Genomic DNA, 22,165 nt, shown 5'->3' on the forward strand with positions numbered 1-22,165 from the left:
ACAGAAACAAAATTTTGCACAGTCACACGTCTGGACCCTGAGAGCGTCATAGGCTACGTTGTGAGGTGAAATTTTACCCCCGCGCTTTCCAATTCAAAAAAAAATTTTGCCCCTATCTACATAACGGGGAAAAAGTGAAATGAAAAGTGTTGGAGGCGTCGCAGCTACAGCCACAAAATTTTGCACAGTCACACGTCTGGACCCTGAGAGAGTCATAGGATATGTTGTGAGGTGAAATTTTAACACTGCGCTTTCCAATTCACCAAACTATTTTTCCCCTATCTACATAATGGGGAAAAGTGAAAGGAAAAGTGTTGGAGGCAAATTGACAGCTGCCAGATGTGAACAAGGGGGACTTAAAGAATGAGCGCGATGGCGCCAAAGAGTATATACCGATCAGTTGCTAAGGTGGGGCCCCGACATGAGATACTCACCACACACGGGGATATGAACACACACACAAAATGCGCCACACACTACCACATGCTTGAACACATATACCACCCTCAGCACACATTTCACCACACATACACCAACCTCGCCACATAAAAGTCGAAACACAAAAGGCGCCTCTCAAAACTCGCCACGCGCAAAACTCGCCACATGCAAAAACTAGGCTCATGCAAAACTCGCCACAAGTGCAAAACTCACCTCATGGAAAACTCGCCACACGCAAAATTTGCACACGCGGAAAAATTGCCACATGCACAAAATTTGCAACACATGCAAAAGTTGCCTCACACAAAACTTGCACATACTCAAAAGGCACCAGACATAAAACTCACCACGCGCAAAACTCGCCATGCGCAAAACTTGCTGCACACAACTTGCTACACTAACCTGTCACATGCAACTCGACACACAACAAGTTGCTACACGCATGTTGCCACACAAAACTCATCTCACAAAAGTCGCTACATGCATGTCGCCACACACAACTTAACACACACAACTTGACAAACGAAACTCGCCCTAAAACACACACAAGTCTGGTATTATCCTTCAAAAATAAAAATCTGATTAATAAGCAGACAAACTACAAGAGCAATAAATGTACCATATAGGAAATACGGCAGCTGTCAGTCACATGACCTGACTATTATGTGTATGTGTGAGCTAATATATACAGCCAGGGGGAGGGCTTCCTGTTGGCTGGGGATTTATCAGGCTGCCAATTTAGCTTACAAATACTGAGGTAAAAATACTGAGCAAATAACGTGTGAACGAGGTCTAATACAGGAGGAGATGACACACAGGTATGTACTATATACAGGGGAGATGACACACAGATATATACTATATACAGGAGAGATGACACACAGGTATATACTATATAGAGGAGGAGATGACATACAGGTATATACTATATACAGGAGGAGATGACACACAGGTATATGCTATATATAGAAGATGACATGCAGGTATATACTATATACAGGAGGAGATGACACACAGATATATACTATATACAGGGGAGATGACACACAGGTATATACTATATACAGGAGGAGATGACATACAGGTATATACTATATATAGAAGGAGATGACATTCAGGTATATACTATACATAGGGGAGATGACACAGCAGGTATATACTATATACAGGGGAGATGACATACAGGTATATACTATATACAGGAGATGACATACAGATGTATACTATATATAAGGGAGATGACAAACATGTATATACTGAGGTGATGAGGTGAAAATGAGAGGTGTGAGGTGAAAATGAAAAGGTGTGAGTGCAAAATGAGAGGAGTGAGGAAAAATAGTGGAGTGATCAGAAAATGACAGATGTGAGGTTGAAATGACAAGTGTTAGGGGGGAATGAGAGGAGTGAGGGAGAAAATGAGAGGTGTGAGGGAGAAAATGAGAGCTGTGAGGGGGAAAATGAAAGATGTGATTGGGAAAATGAGAGGCTCTTCAGCTAGTCTAATATATAAAGCTGAATGTGTGTATGTATGTGTGTGTGTGTGTATGTCCGGGATTGGCATCTGAACCGTCGCAGCTACAGCCACAAAATTTTGCACAGTCACACGTCTGGACCCCGAGAGCGTCATAGGCTATGTTGTGAGGTGAAATTTTAACCCCACGCCTTCCAATTCACCAAACAATTTTGCCCCTATCTACATAATGGGGAAAAAGTGAAAGGAAAAGTGTTGGAAGTGTCGCAGCTACAACCACAAAATTTTGCACAGTCACACGTCTGGACCCCGAGAGCGTCATAGGCTATGTTGTGAGGTGAAATTTTAACCCCGCGCTTTCCAATTCACAAAACAATTTTGCCCCTATCTACATAATGGGGAAAAAGTGAAAGGAAAAGTGTTGGAGGCAAATTGACAGCTGCCAGATGTGAACAAGGGGGACTTAAAGAATGAGAGCGATGGCGCCAAAGAGTATATACCGTACAGTTGCTAAGGTGGGGCCCCGACATGGGGTACTCACCACACACGGGGATATGAACACACACACAAAATGCGCCACACACTACCACGTGCTTGAACACATATACCACCCTCAGCACACATTTCACCACACATACACCAACCTCGCCACATAAAAGTTGAAACAGAAAAGTCGCCGCTCAAAACTCGCCACGTGCAAAACTCGCCACATGCAAAACTAGGCTCACGCAAAACTCACCACACATGCAAAACTCACCTCATGGAAAACTCGCCACACGCGGAAAAATTGCCACATGCACAAAAGTTGCAACACATGCAAAAGTTGCCTCACAGAAAACTTGCACATACTCAAAACGCAACACACATAAAACTCGCCATGCGCAAAACTCGCCATGCGCAAAACTTGCTGCACACAACTTGCTACACTAACCTGTCACGTGCAACTTGACGCACAAAAAGTTGCTACATGCATGTCGCCACACAAAACTCATCTCACAAAAATTGCTACATGCATGTAGCCACATGCAACTCAAAACACACAACTTGACACACGAAACTCGGCCTAAAATACACACAAGTCTGGTATTATCCTTCAAAAATAAAAATCAGATTAATAAGCAGACAAACTACAAGAGCAACAAATGTACCTTATAGGAAATACGGCAGCTGTCAGTCACATGACCTGTCAGGGGGAGGGCTTCCTGTTGGCTGGGGATTTATCAGGCTGCCAATTTAGCTTACAAATACTGAGGTAAAAATACTTACCAAATAACGTGTGAACGAGGTCTAATACAGGAGGAGATGACATACAGATATATACTATGTACGGTGAGATGACACACAGGTATATACTATATACAGGAGAAATGACACACATGTATATACTATATAGAGGAGATGACATACGGGTACATACTATATACAGGAGGAGATGACATACAGGTATATACTATATACAGGAGGAGATGACACACAGGTATATACTATATACAGGAGCAGATGACCTACAGGTATATACTATATACAGGAGGAGATGACATACAGGTATATGCTATATATAGGAGGAGATGACATACAGGTATATACTATATACAGGAGGAGATGACTTACAGGTATATGCTATATATAGGAGGAGATGACATACAGGTATATACTATATACAGGAGGAGATGATACACAGATATATACTATATACAGGGGAGATGACACACAGGTATATACTATATACAGGGGAGATGACATACAGGTATATACTACATACAGGAGATGACATACAGGTGTATACTATATATAAGGGAAATGACAAACATGTATATACTGAGGTGAAAATGAGAGGTGTGAGGTGAAAATGAAAAGTTGTGAGTGCAAAATGAGAGGAGTGAGGGAAAATAGTGGAGTGATCGGAAAATGACAGATATGAGGTCGAAATGACAAGTGTTAGGGGGGAATGAGAGGAGTGAGGGGGAACATAAGAGGAATGAGGGGGAAAATGAGAGGTGTGAGGGAGAAAATGAGAGATGTGAGGGGGGAAATGAAAGATGTGATGGGGAAAATGAGAGGTGATGGGAAAATAAGAGAAGTGAGGTGCTATAACTAACCACAGATATTTACTATGCCCAGGCAACGCCAGGCTCTTCAGCTAGTTCTAAATATTTTTCTACAAGAGAAGTGTCATTTTTCTCATCATTTTACCACCTATACAGCCGTACCATTACTTAGATTAGTAGAATTTTCCTAAAAGGTTCTCTTTTTTACATAGGGCACACCTTTTTGGCACAGTTTGAATGTATTTGATGGAGGAACTACAGCTCAAATTTTTCACTTTTCTAATCAGTTAATCTGAAAATTCTTTATATTTGACAGAGGACGTGGCAGCATCTTGCACGTAAAGGTGATAGGCCTGCCAGATGGCCGGTACATGCTTGGTGACAGTGGCCCATCTTTACCATGCGTCATCGATCTGGTCCAGCATTATATCCAATCTCCACTACTCTTCCCAGGAGAGGGACAAGTGTGTCTTCAGCATCCGGTGCCTGCGATGATACATTAGTGAAACCAAACACTGACTCTGTGACTTTACCATCACCCATCAAAGGCCTTAAAACCAACATGCAAGAAGAAGTATTTTGGCAAAGAAACAATGTTTTTTAAAACTTTTTTCAAGTTTGACATAAAACCATCCATCACAAATGCAGCATAACATTGTAAAACACATCTCAATGACACAACATGGGCGGAGGACATGTGCAGAAGATCCCTTGTCCTTCTCGGTCTTGTAAACCTAAGGCTAGGGCCACAAGGGGCCTCTGCTCTCTTAACATTAACACCTCAAGGATGCAGCAAATTTGAGTTTTTCCCTTTGGTTTATATTTTTTAATGGTTTATATTTTTTACAAGTTTTACCTGCCGAACTATAGTTTTTGATGGTACAATTTTGGGGGACATACATGCAATATTTTTAATTCTATTTATTGCTTTTTTCTTGCACTTTTGGCACTTCAGTTTTTTTTCATTAATCGGCTTTTACTTTATGGGTTACATAATCTGATGTTTTCACAGTTCAGACTCTTATGGATGAGGCGTTACCAAATATGTTTAGGTTTTAAAATTTCTTAAATTTTGGATGGGGAGGGGGGGATTTTTAAATTTTGCTTGTTTTTCTTGTTTTTTTTATATATATTTTTTGTTTTCTCCATATTAGGAAACTTGTGATTGTTTGATGGACAGTGCTATGAAGTGTAATGCTCCGGTATTGCAGTATGTAGCAATAATCATCGTCTTAGGGGACTTTCAACTTGCCATCAGCCTCCGTGGCAAGCCACGATTACATCGCAGAGATGGTGAAAAGGCTCCTGAACATACGATCCACAGGGAATGTAATGTTTAAGTGCCACTGTCAATGGCTGAAAGTGGCATTTAAGGGGGTAAACAACTGCGCTACGTCTGATTGCTGCCGTGAAAGGCGGGTGCCCTTGTCTGGAGCGGGCTCAGATCTTGAGCCAGCACGATGATGTAATAGTATGTCATGGGGTGGGAAGGGTTTAAGATTGTGGCGTTACATTTTGACGTCCCATCTAATTGTCGATCGGGTCATTTTACAACCCAGGTCCAAATCTCAACAGTGCTAGTAATAGGAAAATTCAACACTACTAGATACAAAGTGCAAACGTGGCGTAACTTTGTCCCCATAGACTTCTATGTAGGTTGTATACCAATACCTACCGGTCCTATGGATGGATTTGGCTAAAACAGTCACACAAATTTTTTTTGGTTACATGATCGGGATTGCCGTGTGGCGCTAGTCTACAGGGTTAAATGATGGTGCTTAAAACTGGAAACTGCGCCACCCTTGTAAAAGGTATTGCAGCTCACATAAAGAGAATTAAGCTGCAATACCAGGCACAGTCTACGAACAAGGGTGGTGCTGTTTTGAAGTTTTAAAGAAAACAAAAATAGGTGCTTTTTTTCTAATCTCCAAATTTTTTAAGCAACTATATAGCAGGACTGACCCCCCCATCCTTCGACTTGACTCATTTTACTCTGAAACACATGTCCTCTCGCTGCCTATGAGAGAGTCAGCATCCCGGAAAATAAAGGTTTGTCTTCTTCAGGACATCATCAACACAGCGAAGGAACCATGAAGACCAGCGACCCTCAGGGTAAAATGTGCCATCCATTCTGTCCATCTTTGGCATCGACTTTTGAAGATTTAAAAGTTACCACAAATTAAACATTTTATATTTACAACCCTGTTGTCCTCTCTCTATATAAATATATGCTGTGTGTGTACAAGGGTGAGGGATCTCAAACTCTGCCATTTGGTCTGTTGATTAATGTATAAAAAGAAAGGGTTTTTCAAGAAATTACAAAACACTAGGCCTCAATTGTTAAAACTGTCTAGTAGTAGAACTGTTGCCCATAGCAACCAATCAGAGCCCAGCTTGCATTTTTGAAACAGCTCTGGTAAAATGAAACGTGTGCTGTGATTGGTCACTATGACCAACAAAAACATTTTCTTTTGTAGACACTTTTAATAAATCGTTTTTCAACACTAGTCCTTCGAGGGTTTGTCCAGGATGATAACATGTGTTTTTTAAACAAAAAACAGGACCATAGGTTGTATGTACAGTATATGGTATTGCGGCTTAGCCCCATTTTTTTGTAATAGAGCTGAGCTACATTAGGCTAAGTTCACATTAGCGTTGTGCGGGGCTGCGTCGAGCGCAGCCGCGGCGACGCATGCGTCATGCGCCCCTATAGGGCACATGGACATGCATTGTCTTGCGTTTTGTGATGCATGCGTCATTTTGACATGATGCAGTTTTTTCTGCGCCAAAAATCATGCAAAAATGAACGCATGCATCACAAAAAGCTGCGTTTTGCATGCGTTTTTGCATGCGTTGAGCGCTGCGTCGCCGACGCAGCACCGCACAGCGCAAATGTGAACGTAGCCTTACCTGACACACTGAGTGGACAGGTGTGGCGCAGTTTCTGGAGAAGGCAGCCAGAATTTTCTAATCTTGGAAAACCATCTGAGTACACTTAGTAGATCACAATCATTACATCTTTATGAGCACTGTAAAGTGATCATTTCAGGTAGTGTAACCCATGGTCAGGGCAGGACTTGCTTCCATGTTGTCATGACAGACATGTTGGTACTCCTATAAAGCCCTGTGGACGATAGGTAGAGATTCGGAGGGGATCCTTCATTTTACAGTAGACTGTACCAAGTGATCAAAGATTCTCTGGAGGGAAAAAATATGTACAACAGAAAAAATAAAATATATGTATAATAATAGTAGTAATAATAATATAAAATAACATAAAAAAATCCTAATTACAAATAATAAATACAAAATATGTAAAATAATAATCATAATTATAATACTAATCTAAAATTAAAAAAATATAAAAAGAATCATCATACAAATGTAAAATACAAATTTGTAAATTATTAATAATAATAACTACAGATCTAAAATAAAAATATAAAAAAATCAAATTTAATATAAAATAAATATGTAAACTAATAGCTAACAATAATACAAAACTAAAATAAAAATCTAAAAAAGAATAAACAAATACAAAAACTAAAGTATGTAAACTGCAAATCTAAAATAAAAACATATATTAAAAATATGTATAATAATACAAATCTAAAATAAAACTATAAAAATTCTAACTCTAATTCTAATTCTCCGGTGGTGAGCCCGCATCAAAGCCGGGACATGTCAGCTGTTTTGAACAGCTGACATGTGCCCGCAATAGCGCCTGGTGAAATCGCGATTCACCCGCCGCTATTAACTAGTTAAATGTCGCTGTCAAACGCTGACAGCGGCATCTAACCAGCGCTTCCGGCCGGGCGGCCGGAAATGAGTGCATCGCTGACCCCGTCATATGATCGGGGGTCAGCGATGCTTCTGTATAGTAACCATAGAGGTCATTGAGACCTCTATGGTTACTCATGCCGGCCTGCTGTGAGCGCCACCCTGTGGTCGGCGCTCATAACACACCTGCATTTCTGCTGCATAGCAGCGATCTGATGATCGCTGCTATGTAGCAGAGGCGATCGAATTGTGCCAGCTTCTAGCCTTCTATGGAGGCTATTGAAGCATGGCAAAAGTAAAAAAAAAAAAAAAAGTAAAAAAAATGTGAAAAAATAAAAAAAATATAAAAGTTTAAATCACCCCCCTTTCGCCCCATTCAAAATAAATCAATAAAAAAATCAAACGTACACATATTTGATATCGCCACGTTCAGAATTGCCCGATCTATCAATAAAAAAAAGCATTAACCTGATCACTAAACAGCATAGCGAGAAAAAAATTAGAAATGCCAAATTACGTTTTTTTGGTCGCCGCAACATTGCATTAAAATGCAATAACGGGCGATCAAAAGAATGTATCTGCACCGAAATGGTATCACTAAAAACGCCAGCTCAGCACACAAAAAATAAGCCCTCAACTGACCCCAGATCATGAAAAATGGAGACGCTACGGGTATCGGAAAATGGCGCAATTTTTTATTTTTTTAAAGCAAAGTTTGGAATTTTTTTTCACCACTTAGGTAAAAAATAACCTAGTCATGTTAGGTGTCTATGAACTCGTAATGACTGGGAGAATCATATTGGCTGGTCAGTTTTAGCATTTAGTGAACCTAGCAAAAAAGCCAAACAAAAAACAAGTGTGGGATTGCACTTTTTTTGCAATTTCACCGCACTTGGAATTCTTTTCCCGTTTTCTAGTACACGACATGGTAAAACCAATGCTGTCGTTCAAAAGCACAACTTGTTTCGCAAAAAATAAGCCTTCACATGGCCATATTGACGGAAAAATAAAAAAGTTATGGCTCTGGGAAGGAGGGGAGCGAAAAACGAACATGGAAAAACGGAAAATCCCAAGGTCATGAAGGTCTGCCGTATTTTACTGTCAAACCAATCTAATCAGTTTTTATGAAGAGGTAAGCTATAGGCTGGACCACGGTGAGTCATTGGACGTGGTATATCTCGATTTTTCCAAAGCGTTTGATACCGTGCCGCACAAGAGGTTGGTACACAAAATGAGAATGCTTGGTCTGGGGGAAAATGTGTGTAAATGGGTTAGTAACTGGCTTAGTGATAGAAAGCAGAGGGTGGTTATAAATGGTATAGTCTCTAACTGGGTCGCTGTGACCAGTGGGGTACCGCAGGGGTCAGTATTGGGACCTGTTCTCTTCAACATATTTATTAATGATCTGGTAGAAGGTTTACACAGTAAAATATCGATATTTGCAGATGATACAAAACTATGTAAAGCAGTTAATACAAGAGAAGATAGTATTCTGCTACAGATGGATCTGGATAAGTTGGAAACTTGGGCTGAAAGGTGGCAGATGAGGTTTAACAATGATAAATGTAAGGTTATACACATGGGAAGAGGGAATCAATATCACCATTACACACTGAACGGGAAACCACTGGGTAAATCTGACAGGGAGAAGGACTTGGGGATCCTAGTTAATGATAAACTTACCTGGAGCAGCCAGTGCCAGGCAGCAGCTGCCAAGGCAAACAGGATCATGGGGTGCATTAAAAGAGGTCTGGATACACATGATGAGAGCATTATACTGCCTCTGTACAAATCCCTAGTTAGACCGCACATGGAGTACTGTGTCCAGTTTTGGGCACCGGTGCTCAGGAAGGATATAATGGAACTAGAGAGAGTACAAAGGAGGGCAACAAAATTAATAAAGGGGATGGGAGAACTACAATACCCAGATAGATTAGCGAAATTAGGATTATTTAGTCTAGAAAAAAGACGACTGAGGGGCGATCTAATAACCATGTATAAGTATATAAGGGGACAATACAAATATCTCGCTGAGGATCTGTTTATACCAAGGAAGGTGACGGGCACAAGGGGGCATTCTTTGCGTCTGGAGGAGAGAAGGTTTTTCCACCAACACAGAAGAGGATTCTTTACTGTTAGGGCAGTGAGAATCTGGAATTGCTTGCCTGAGGAGGTGGTGATGGCAAACTCAGTCGAGGGGTTCAAGAGAGGCCTGGATGTCTTCCTGGAGCAGAACAATATTGTATCATACAATTATTAGGTTCTGTAGAAGGACGTAGATCTGGGTATTTATTATGATGGAATATAGGCTGAACTGGATGGACAAATGTCTTTTTTCGGCCTTACTAACTATGTTACTATGTTACTATGTTACTGATCCGTATACGGTCTTCTACGGCCGTAGAAAATCGCAGCATGATGCGTTTGTCACCGTATTGCGCAAAAAATATGCCAATGAAAGTCTATGGGGATCAGAAAAATACGGATTACACACGGACCAGCAGTGTGACTTGCGAGAAATACGCAGCGGTGTTCTAGAGAAAAGCGGGCAATTCAGTGCGGTGTACAGTAAAATTACACTGACAGGTTAGAATAGAATAGCTAAGATAAATGTCTACACATAGTATAGGGGTATATATATATATATATATATATATATATGTCAGCGAGACACATATATGTCTATATATTAATATTTCATACAGCGCTAGATAGCTTAAAAGCTGGTAATTCAAATGCCGGCTTTTCCTATCTCCTTCTCAAACCCGACATGATATGAGACATGGTTTGCATACAGTAAACCATGTCATATCCCTTTTTTTTGCATATTCCACACTACTAATGTTAGTAGTGTGTATGTGCAAAATTTGGCCGCTCTAGCTATTAAACTAAAGGGTTAAATCGCGGAAAAAATTGGCGCGGAAAAAAAAATTTTTTTGTTTGTTTTTTTTACATTTGTTACAGGTGACAAGGGTCTTCAGGTGGATTACCAGTATAATAAAATATTACAACAACCTGTGTATTTATTTCATTAAAATACTTTGTAATAATGTGTGTGTTTTTTTAACCATTTCATACTATTGGATTAATAATGGATAGGTGTCATAATTGACGCCTCTCCATTATTAATCTGGCTTAATGTCACCTTACAATAGCAAGGTGACATTAACCCTTCATTACCCCATATCCCACCGCTACACGGGAATGGGAAGAGAGTGGCCAAGTGCGAGAATAAGCGCATCTTCCAGATGTGCCTTTTCTGGGGTGGCTGGGGGCAGATGTGTTTAGCCAGAGGGGGGGGGGGCAATAACCATGGACCCTCTCCAGGCTATTAATATCTGCCCTCAGTCACTGGCTTTACCATTCTGGCGGAGAAAATTGCGCGGGAGCCCACGCCAATTTTTTCCGCGATTTGACCCTTTAATTTAATAGCTGCAGCGCCCAAATTTTGCACATACACACTACTAACATTAGTAGTGTGGATAATGCAAAAAAAATGGGGATATGACATGGTTTACTGTATGTAATCCAGGTCTCATATCATGTCGGGTTTGAGAATTGAATTACCGGCTCTTAAGCTATCTAGCGCTGTATGATATATTAATATATATATATATATATATATATATACAGTGGGGCAAAAAAGTATTTAGTCAGTCAGCAATAGTGCAAGTTCCACCACTTAAAAAGATGAGAGGCGTCTGTAATTTACATCATAGGTAGACCTCAACTATGGGAGACAAACTGAGAAAAAAAAATCCAGAAAATCACATTGTCTGTTTTTTTTAATAATTTTTTTTGCATATTATGGTGGAAAATAAGTATTTGGTCAGAAACAAACAATCAAGATTTCTGGCTCTCACAGACTTGTAACTTCTTCTTTAAGAGTCTCCTCTTTCCTCCACTCATTACCTGTAGTAATGGCACCTGTTTAAACTTGTTATCAGTATAAAAAAACACCTGTGCACACCCTCAAACAGTCTGACTCCAAACTCCACTATGGTGAAGACCAAAGAGCTGTCAAAGGACACCAGAAACAAAATTGTAGCCCTGCACCAGGCTGGGAAGACTGAATCTGCAATAGCCAACCAGCTTGGAGTGAAGAAATCAACAGTGGGAGCAATAATTAGAAAATGGAAGACATACAAGACCACTGATAATCTCCCTCGATCTGGGGCTCCATGCAAAATCCCACCCCGTGGGGTCAGAATGATCACAAGAACGGTGAGCAAAAATCCCAGAACCACGCGGGGGGACCTAGTGAATGAACTGCAGAGAGCTGGGACCAATGTAACAAGGCCTACAATAAGTAACACACTGTGCCACCATGGACTCAGATCCTGCAGTGCCAGACGTGTCCCACTGCTTAAGCCAGTACATGTCCGGGCCCGTCTGAAGTTTGCTAGAGAGCATTTTGGATGATCCAGAGGAGTTTTGGGAGAATGTCCTATGGTCTGATGAAACCAAACTGGAACTGTTTGGTAGAAACACAACTTGTCGTGTTTGGAGGAAAAAGAATATTGAGTTGCATCCATCAAACACCATACCTACTGTAAAGCATGGTGGTGGAAACATCATGCTTTGGGGCTGTTTCTCTGCAAAGGGGCCAGGACGACTGATCCGGGTACATGAAAGAATGAATGGGGCCATGTATCGTGAGATTTTGAGTGCAAACCTCCTTCCATCAGCAAGGGCATTGAAGATGAAACGTGGCTGGGTCTTTCAACATGACAATGATCCAAAGCACACCGCCAGGGCATTGAAGGAGTAGCTTCGTAAGAAGCATTTCAAGGTCCTGGAGTGGCCTAGCCAGTCTCCAGATCTCAACCCTATAGAAAACCTTTGGAGGGAGTTGAAAGTCCGTGTTGCCAAGCGAAAAGCCAAAAACATCACTGCTCTAGAGGAGATCTGCATGGAGGAATGGGCCAACATACCAACAACAGTGTGTGGCAACCTTGTGAAGACTTACAGAAAACGTTTGACCTCTGTCATTGCCAACAAAGGATATATTACAAAGTATTGAGATGAAATTTTGTTTCTGACCAAATACTTATTTCCCACCATAATATGCAAATAAAATGTTAAAAAAACAGACAATGTGATTTTCTGGATTTTTTTTTCTCAGTTTGTCTCCCATAGTTGAGGTCTACCTATGATGTAAATTACAGACGCCTCTCATCTTTTTAAGTGGTGGAACTTGCACTATTGCTGACTGACTAAATACTTTTTTGCCCCACTGTATATCTCACTGACAAATTATATATATATATAACAGTATATATGTTTTTATGATTATTTGAGCCCATGGATCCATCGTATGTCGGTTTTGCAAGCCTGCGAGAAAATCTCGCAGTACGGATGCCATACGGATTACATACGGAGGATGCCATGCGCAAAATACGCTGACACACCCTGCCTACGGATGACATACGGATCACTATTTTGGGGACTTTTCTGCGTATTACGGCCGTAAATACCGGACCGTATTTTTATACGCTGAGTGTGAGGCCGGCCTTAAACTGTTTTATCCATCCTCCTAATAAACCAAATGAGAAGCCGAGTAATTGACATTACTAGTGTACAACAATTCCCACCTCCATGTTACTTTTTGGCCAATTATCTGGACTATTGGCCATCAGTGTTTAACACTCTGTTTGCCTTGATCGGCCTATCAGTTTAATTTCTCTGTGGACTGCAAATCAATATTCAGATATTATCATAGGCTGACATCTAGTGGCCAAAACTAAAACTTTTTTTTATCCGTTTGTGCATTTATAACTTAAAATTGGGTTTCATAACGCATTTTTTAAAAAAATTGTATTGTTTTTTAAACTTACTGTCAGGGTGAAATGTACTTTAAGCAGAAATATTATTAAAAAAAGAATAGAATGTAATATATATTATATATTGATCTGTATCTACATGGAAATAAGGGCTAAGGTTTAGGGTTGAGCGAAACGGATTGGTCAATTTCATAAGTCGCCGACTTTTGGCAAAGTCAGGTTTCATGAAACCCGAGCCGATCCCAGTGTGGGGTCGGCCATGCGGTACGCGATCTTCGCGCCAAAGTCGCATTTCATATGACGCGTTAAGCGCTATTTCTCAGCCAATGAAGGTGGACGCAGAGTGTGGGTAGCGTGATGACATAGGTCTCAGTCCCCACCATCTTAGAGAAGGGCATGGCAGTGATTGGCTTGCTTTCTGCGGCGTCACAGGGGCTATAAAGGGGCGTGCACGCCGACCGCCATCTTACTTCTGCCGATCTGAGCATAGGGAGAGGTTGCTGTAGCTTCGTCTGAAGCAAAGATATTGTTAGGAAGGGAATATTAACCCACAAACCGCTTGTGCTGTAGCGATTTCCACTGTCCAACACCACCTTTTCCTTGCAGGGACAGTGGAGGTTTTTTTTGGGTGCCTCCGCTCTGTAGCTCATTGGGCTGCCCTAGAAGGCTTCCTGATAGCTGCATTGCTGTTTGCACGCCGCTGTGCAAACCAACTGCTTTTTTCAAAGCAAAAATCCTGTTGCTCCTTTTCTGCACAGTTCTCTTGTTTATTTGTCCACACTTTTGTGTGCAGCAGTCCTTTTTATTGCTGGCATACTTGTCCTGAGATCATTGTAGGGAGATTGAAATTCTACTACAGCCCTTGTATTTTTTGATATATCTGTCATCCACTTTCTGCCACTCAAACTGTTGTGTAATACAGTGGGCCTGATTTTTTCCTGCTGTCTCCCACACATATAAAAGGGAGATTTGTATTGCCACTGAGTGCATCTGCGTCAGTCCTGTTTGTGGCATCTGTCATCCACTTTCTGCCACTCAAACTGTGTAGTGTAATACAGTGGGCATGATTTTCCCAGCAGTCTCACACACCTATAAAGGGAGATTTAAACTCACAACAAGTTTACGTACACCTTCTAACTGGTTTTACAGTATCATATAATGTTTGTTAGTTTGGTTACATTTTTCCAAGAATGAGGAAGTCTCGTGGAAGAGGTCGTGGCCGTGGGCGGTCATTGCCAGCTGGTAATGATGGTAGTGGTGGTGGAGCATCAGGCGGTTGTGGGAAAAGCAATATAGCACCTAAGTCTCGAGTTGTTGAACCAGCATCATCGTCTGGCTACACAAGGCCTCGAACGCTCCCTTTTCTGGGAGTAGGAAAACCGCTTTTAAAGCCGGAGCAGCAGGAACAAGTTTTTGCTTTCCCTGCTGACTCTGCCTCTAGCTCTTTCGCCACCTCTTCGGAAAGTGCAAAATTTAAAAGCAGTGCATTGTCAGTGGATGCTCCCGGTCAGGAACAAGTCGCTTCCTTGTGTCCTTCACCCAGAAAAACAGAGAAGGATGCGTCAGGCGACACAACAGGTTACTCCATGGAGCTCTTTACACATACCGTGCCTGGGTTAGAAAGGGAAATTGTTAACAGGCCATGTCCATTACAAGATGAATCGGACATGGAGTGCACAGCCACAGCTAGATTATTATGCTGTTCCATTGACTCAGATCACAACATTGCCCTCACAGTGTACTGAGCCAGAATCTGACCCTGATGAGACTATGGTGCCCCGTCCCGAACGCTATAGCACCGGCTTACACAGTGACACAGAGGAAGGTGCACAGGACATAGAAGAGGAGGTGATAGATGACCCAGTTGTTGACCCCGATTGGCAGCCATTGGGGGAACAGGGTGCCACCGGCAGTAGTTTTGAAGCGGAGGAGGAGGAGCCGCAGCAGGCATCAACATCGCAACAGCTTTCATCTGGCAGGCCCGTATCTGGCCAAAAACGTGTGTCAAAACCAAAAACAGTTGTAGGACAGCGTGGCCATCCAGATAAAGTAGCTCAGTGTGCAATGCCTGAAAAGGTATCCGATAGTAGGAAGAGTGCAGTTTGGCAATTTTTTTAACCAAGAGCCAAATGATCAGTGCAAAGTCATCTGTAAGAAATGCTCAAGGACCTTTAGCAGAGGTCAGAATGTGAAAAATCTAAACACAACTTGCATGCGTAGACACTTAACCACCATGCACTTGCAAGCCTGGACTAACTACCAAACGTCCCGTAACGTTGTTGCACCTGCTCACAATGAAGCTAGTCAGCAACGCTACATTCCTTCCCTCACTGTAAGCACACCGTTTACCACACCACCTGCAGCAAATGTGGAGGTATCGTCGCAAGGCCAAAGCAGTCAGGGAATCACCAGGTTCTTGGTAGGAAACACTGTATGTAGGCCAACAGCAAGAATACCATCAACAACCCTCTCTCAGTCTGCCATGTCCACCATCACCCGCGCTAGTTCCACCATATGCAGCTCTCCAGTCCAGCTCACCCTACAAGAGACTCTCGTTAGGAAAAGGAAGTACACATCCTCTCATCTGCGTACACAGGGTTTGAACGCCCACATTGCTAGACTAATCTCGTTAGAGATGATGCCCTACCGGTTAGTTGAAAGCAAAGCTTTCAAAGCCCTGATGGACTACGCAGTACCACGCTACGACATACCCAGTCGACACTTCTTTGTGAGAAAAGCCATCCCAGCCCTCCACCAGCATGTAAAAGACCGCATTGTCCATGCACTCAGGCAATCTGTCAGTAGAAAGGTGCACCTCACAACAGATGCATGGACCAGTAGGCATGGCCAGGGACGTTACGTGTCCATCACGGCACACTGGGTTAATGTGGTGGATGCAGGGTCCACAGGGGACAGCCATATTGGGACAGTTCTGCCTAGCCCACGGTCTAGGAAACAGTTGGCTGTAGGCGTTCGCCCCCCCCTCCTCCTCGTCCTCCAGCAGAAGCGAGAGCTCGTCCACAGACCGCAGTCGCACGGCCACTCCATCCGCAGCTGCCAGTGTTGCACGAGAGGTGTCCCATTATGGAACAGCTAGTGGGAAGCGTCAGCAGGCTGTGTTGGGAATGAAGTGTTTGGGTGACAACAGACACACCGCAAAACTTCTGTCCGAGTTCTTGCAGCAAGAAACTCAGTCATGGCTGGGCAGTGTACATCTTGAAGCAGGCAAGGTAGTCAGTGATAACGGAAGGAATTTTATGGCTGCCATAGCCCTTTCACAACTGAAACACATTCCTTGCCTGGCTCACACCTTGAACCTGGTGATGCAGTGCTTCCTGAAAAGTTATCTGGGGTTACTCCTGAAGGTGCACAGACTTTGCTCGCACATCCGCCGTTCGCCCATACACTCCAGCCGTATGCAGAACCATCAGCGATCTTTGAAGCTTCCCCAGCACCGCCTAATAATCGACGATGCAACAAGGTGGAACTCCACACTGCACATGCTTCAGAGGCTGTGCGAACAGAGGCGTGCTGTTATGTATTTGTGGGAGGATACACATACACGGGCTGGCAGTTGGATGGCAGACATGGAGTTGTCAGGTGTGCAGTGGTCGAAGCTACAAGACCTGTGTCAAGTCCTTCAGTGTTTTGAGGAATGCACATGCCTGGTTAGTGCAGATGACGCCATCATAAGCATGAGCATCCCCCTAATGCGTCTGCTGATGCAAAGTTTGATGCACATAAAGGAGCAGGCGTCAGCAGCCGAGGACGAGGGAAGCCTTGATGACAGTCAGCCATTGTCTGGTCAGGGAAGTCTACTGGACGAGGTGGCAGGCGAAGAGGAGGAGGACGAGGAGGATGATGGGGATGAATATTTTTTGCATGAGGAAGCTTCTCAGGGGGCAATAGAAACTGGTGGCGTTGCAAGGTCAGGTTCAGGGTTTTTGAGGGAGACAAGTGACGTTGATTTGCCAAAAAGTGCTCCTCAACCCAGCACAAGCAGTGAATTGACACTTGGAACATTGACCCACATGGCGGATTATGCCTTGTGCATCCTAAAAAGGGACCCACACATTATAAAAATGATGACCGATGATGATTACTGGTTGGCCTGCCTCCTGGATCCACGCTATAAAGGGAAATTGCAAAATATCATGCCACATGAGAACCTTGAGCAAACATTGGCTACCAAACAAGCAACTCTTGTAGACCGTTTGGTTCAGGCATTCCCAGCACACAGCGGCGGTGATGGTTCTCACACGAGCTGCAGGGGGCAACATGACAGAGGTGTTAGAGGTGCACAAATCAGAAGTGGTGTTGGACAGAGGGGTTTTCTGACCAGGTTGTGGAGTGATTTCACAATGACCGCAGACAGGACAGGTACTGCAGCATCAATTCAAAGTGACAGGAGACATTTGTCCAGTATGGTTACTAACTATTTTTCCTCCCTTATCGATGTTCTCCCTCACCCGTCAATCCCATTTGATTACTGGGCATCCAAAATAGACACCTGGCCTGAATTGGCAGAATATGCATTGCAGGAGCTTGCTTGCCCAGCAGCTAGTGTGCTATCAGAAAGAGTATTGAGTGCTGCTGGTTCAATACTGACCGAAAGAAGGAGTCATCTGGCTACCCAAAATGTTGATGATCTAACCTTCATTAGAATGAACCACTCATGGATTTCTAATTATTTTGCCCCACCTTTCCCGGCTGACACCTAGCTTTCCTGTAAAAAGGTCTTGCTTTTGGACTGGTCTTACTGAGTGTTCCAATTTCTCCATTTGCAGCTGCTGTATGTCCAGCATACGACATTTTTACACCTCCCTAAATGGGATGACTCCCCCCCACGGGGCCGTGGTCACCACTTGGCGCAAGCACCCGTGAGAGTGCCATTTGTCTGAAGAGGTGGGTGTGCCAACTTTTGGGGGACGGCACTGGCACAGGGTCCCTCATAGTACAATGAAGTGTCTCTGGCGGTGGTGGTGCGCACCCAATGTCAGACAGACCGTTGAAACATGAGGGGCCCTGGGCCAGTACCGCCGGCCACGAAAGAGTGTCCCCCCAAGCTCAAACAGTGCTCTACCACTTGCAAAATTATCTCTTACTGCTCCACCACTGTTTAGTTTATGCGATTAAATCCTTCAATGGCACTGCCAATACCAATTTGTTGACATATATGATGCTAGCAAAAATATTCAGGGGCCCTGTCCTACATTTACACCAGTTAATACTTTGCGCCAAATACCACTGTCTGCAAGTCAACAGAGGAGCCCACCCCTGTACCTAGGAATGCCACCTGTTTATTTGATAAATTTCTTTTTTGCCAGACATTAACCTCAATTTATTATTTTGGCCTACTAACTGTGTCAGACACTCCTTCCAATTGTCCTCCGCTGACCACACCAATGCTGCCTGTGTACCCCTGGAACCTATTAAAAATTGCATAGAGCCTACTTTTTTTTATTTTAGGCCTAGTACGTCTGTCTGCGGTCCCTCCTTCCAATTGTCCTCCACTGACCACACCAATGCTGCCTGTGTACCCCTGGAATCTATTAAAAAGTGCTTAGAGCCTACTTTTTTATTTTAGGCCTAGTAAGTCTGTCTGCGGTCCCTTCCAATTATCCTCCACTGACAACACCAATGCTGCCTGTGTACCCCTGGAACCTATTAAAAAGTGCATAGAGCCTTCTTTTTTATGTTAGGCCTAGTAAGTCTGGCTGCGGTCCCTCCTTCCAATTGTCCTCCACTGACCACACCAATGCTGCCTGTGTACCCCTGGAACCTTTTTTAAACTGCTTTGAGCCAACTTTTTGGTTTAAGGCCTACTACCTGTGTCTGTCTGCGCCACTCAATATAGCTGTCCTCCTCTTAAAGAAGCTGAGCTTCAATTGTCAGGTTTTCAGCCTATCGTAATTTCAAAACTGCATTGGGACTACTAGTTTGGTTGGGGCCAACCAATGGTGTCTGCCGCTCCAAGGTTTTCTCCTGGTTTCCTTTACTGAGCTTCTATCTTCATGCTTTCATTAAGTAGTTTTAATAATATAAAGCATGGGGCCTACTAGTTTGGCTGGGGCCTACTAACGGTGTCTGCCGCTCCTAGGTGTTCTTCTGGTTTCCTTTACTGAGCTTCTATCTTCAGGCTTTCATTAAGTAGTTTTTAGATTACACTGCATTTGGCCTACTAGTTGGGTTGGGGCCTACTAACGGTGTCTGTCGCTCCAAGGTTTTCTCCTGGTCTCCTTTCCTCTGCTTCGATCTTCAGGCTTTCATTAAGTAGTTTTTATATTACACTGCATTTGGCCTACTAGTTGGGTTGGGGCCTATTAACGGTGTCTGCCGCTCCAAGGTTTTCTCCTGGTCTCCTTTCCTCAGCTTCGATCTTCAGGCTTTCATTAAGTAGTTTTTAGATTACACTGCATTTGGCCTACTAGTTGGGTTGGGGCCTACTAACGGTATCTGCCGCTCCAAGGTTTTCTCCTGGTCTCCTTTCCTCAGCTTCGATCTTCAGGCTTTCATTAAGTAGTTTTTAGATTACACTGCATTTGGCCTACTAGTTGGGTTGGGACCTACTAACGGTATCTGCCGCTCCAAGGTTTTCTCCTGGTCTCCTGTCCTCAGCTTCGATCTTCAGGCTTTCATTAAGTAGTTTTTAGATTACACTGCATTTGGCCTACTAGTTGGGTTGGGGCCTACTAACGGTATCTGCCGCTCCAAGGTTTTCTCCTGGTCTCCTTTCCTCAGCTTCGATCTTCAGGCTTTCATTAAGTAGTTTTTAGATTACACAACATTTGGCCTACTAGTTGGGTTGGGGTCTACTAACGGTGTCTGCCACTCCAAGGTTTTCTCCTGGTTTCCTTTCCTAAGCTTCGATCTTCAGGCTTTCATTAAGTAGTTTTTAGATTACACTGCATTTGGCCTACTAGTTGGGTTGGGGCCTACTAACGGTGTCTGCCGCTCCTTGCTGTTCTCCTCCACTGAACAAAGCAGTGCCGCCTGTTTACTACTGTTACCAATTTTGAACTGCATTTAGCCTACTTACTGATTTGGGCCTTCTCACTGTGTCAGCCTCTCATTACAGTTGTCCCCCACTGAACAAAGCAATGCTGCCTGGTTAGTCCTGTTACCAATTTTGAAATGCATTTAGCCCACTTTATTTTTTTGGGCCTATATCTGTGTTTCCTCCTCATCCTGCCCATTGCCCAGACAGTGCTAGATGACTCTGCTGGTACATTGACCCAGACCACTACATTCCCCTTGCACGCTACACAGCCAGAATCTGACCCTGCTGAAAGTCAGGTTCCCCTTCCCGCATACTATACCACCTTACATGGGGACAAAGAGGAAGGTGCAGATGAAAGTGCAGGTTCCTTCATCAGGTGCGGGGGGAATACTCATTGGCGACGTCACTGGCACAGGGCCCCTCATAGTACGCAAAAGTGTTGTTGCCGGTGGGAGGCGCCCCCGCCGTGCAAACACACCGCCGTACTTTGAGGGGCCCTGTGCCAGTGCCAATGCGAACGAGTGCGCCCCCCCTGCTTGCTCAGGATCACAGCACTTGCAAAGTTGAAATACTTACCTCTCCCTGCTCCACTGCCGTGACATGGTCCATGTTTCCTGGGCCCACTAAATACTTGAACCAACCATACCCCCCACAACTTTAGCCAAATGACCCCCAATTTCCAATGCCTAACTATTATTATAAGGTAAATTAAGATTGACAAGCTTCAGTAACAAGAATGGATGTTTTTGCCATTAAAATGGGCACTGTAGGTGTTTTCCTGGCCTCCACTCACTGCCGACTATTCTTCCTTATTGACTTGCATTGGGTTTCATGTTTCGGTCGATCCCCGACTTTTCGCAATAATCGGCCGATTTCACTCGACTCGACTTTTGAGATAGTCGGATTTCACGAAACCCGACTCAATCCTAAAAAAGTTGCTCAACCCTACTAAGGTTGTGTGTCAGCCCTTTATTCATCCCCTTCAATATATACATATTCTTCTATACATGACTCCAATCATAGTGCCTGCCACAGTGCAAACATAAAGTGCGTTCTAGTCGACTGCCATAATGTCCACATAAATGTGTCTAGATAGTGCCAGTATAATAGTTTCTGCCATAGTGTCCTCATAAATGTGTCTACTGTGAGATAGCGCTCACTAACACGTTGGGGGACACTCGTTTGGCAGTGATATAAGTGCACACAGGTACGGTTTTTAACACACAACCAGACCGTATTTTCTTCAAAGAGTTCAACTGGGTTTGATTACTCCACTAGATGGTAGCCCGATTCTAACGCATCAGGCATTCTAGAATATGTATAATTAGACACAGTCTTCGAAAAATAACTGGCAAAATCGAAAAAGTACAAGATGAAATACACACTACCACTACAATGGAGGGTAGAAAAAACGAAAAAAAGCCAAAATAAAATATAATGAATTTTATTAGATATATTATTAAAAAATAATGATAAAATACCAAAGCAAGCTACTAGAGCCACACAAAAAGAAGGACACGCTTGAGAGGAAACCTATGGACAGTGTCCAACATATATAAATGTCACAATGATGACGAAAAGTTTTGTTCAAAATCCATAGAAGCACATCAAAAAAATATATAAATATTTGATAATAATAATAACA

General features: G+C 43.1%; 1 protein-coding gene across 2 annotated transcripts in view; it reads left to right on the plus strand.

The window, feature by feature from the left end:
- LOC138637985 (SH2 domain-containing adapter protein D-like) overlaps positions 1-22,165 on the plus strand; it is a 138,036-nt gene that overhangs the window by 35,537 nt on the left and 80,334 nt on the right. Inside the window, exon 8 of one of the 2 annotated variants that reach the window (XM_069726928.1) lies at positions 4,274-6,464. The exons of the other annotated variant lie outside the window; for it this stretch is intronic. Coding sequence (XP_069583029.1) covers positions 4,274-4,460 — 187 coding nt within the window. The 3' untranslated portion in view covers positions 4,461-6,464. Of the gene's footprint in view, positions 1-4,273; positions 6,465-22,165 lie in introns of those variants that run through there. 2 annotated transcript variants of the gene reach the window in all.

This window comes from Ranitomeya imitator, chromosome 1 (assembly GCF_032444005.1).
Source record: "Ranitomeya imitator isolate aRanImi1 chromosome 1, aRanImi1.pri, whole genome shotgun sequence".
Lineage (NCBI taxonomy): Eukaryota > Metazoa > Chordata > Amphibia > Anura > Dendrobatidae > Ranitomeya > Ranitomeya imitator.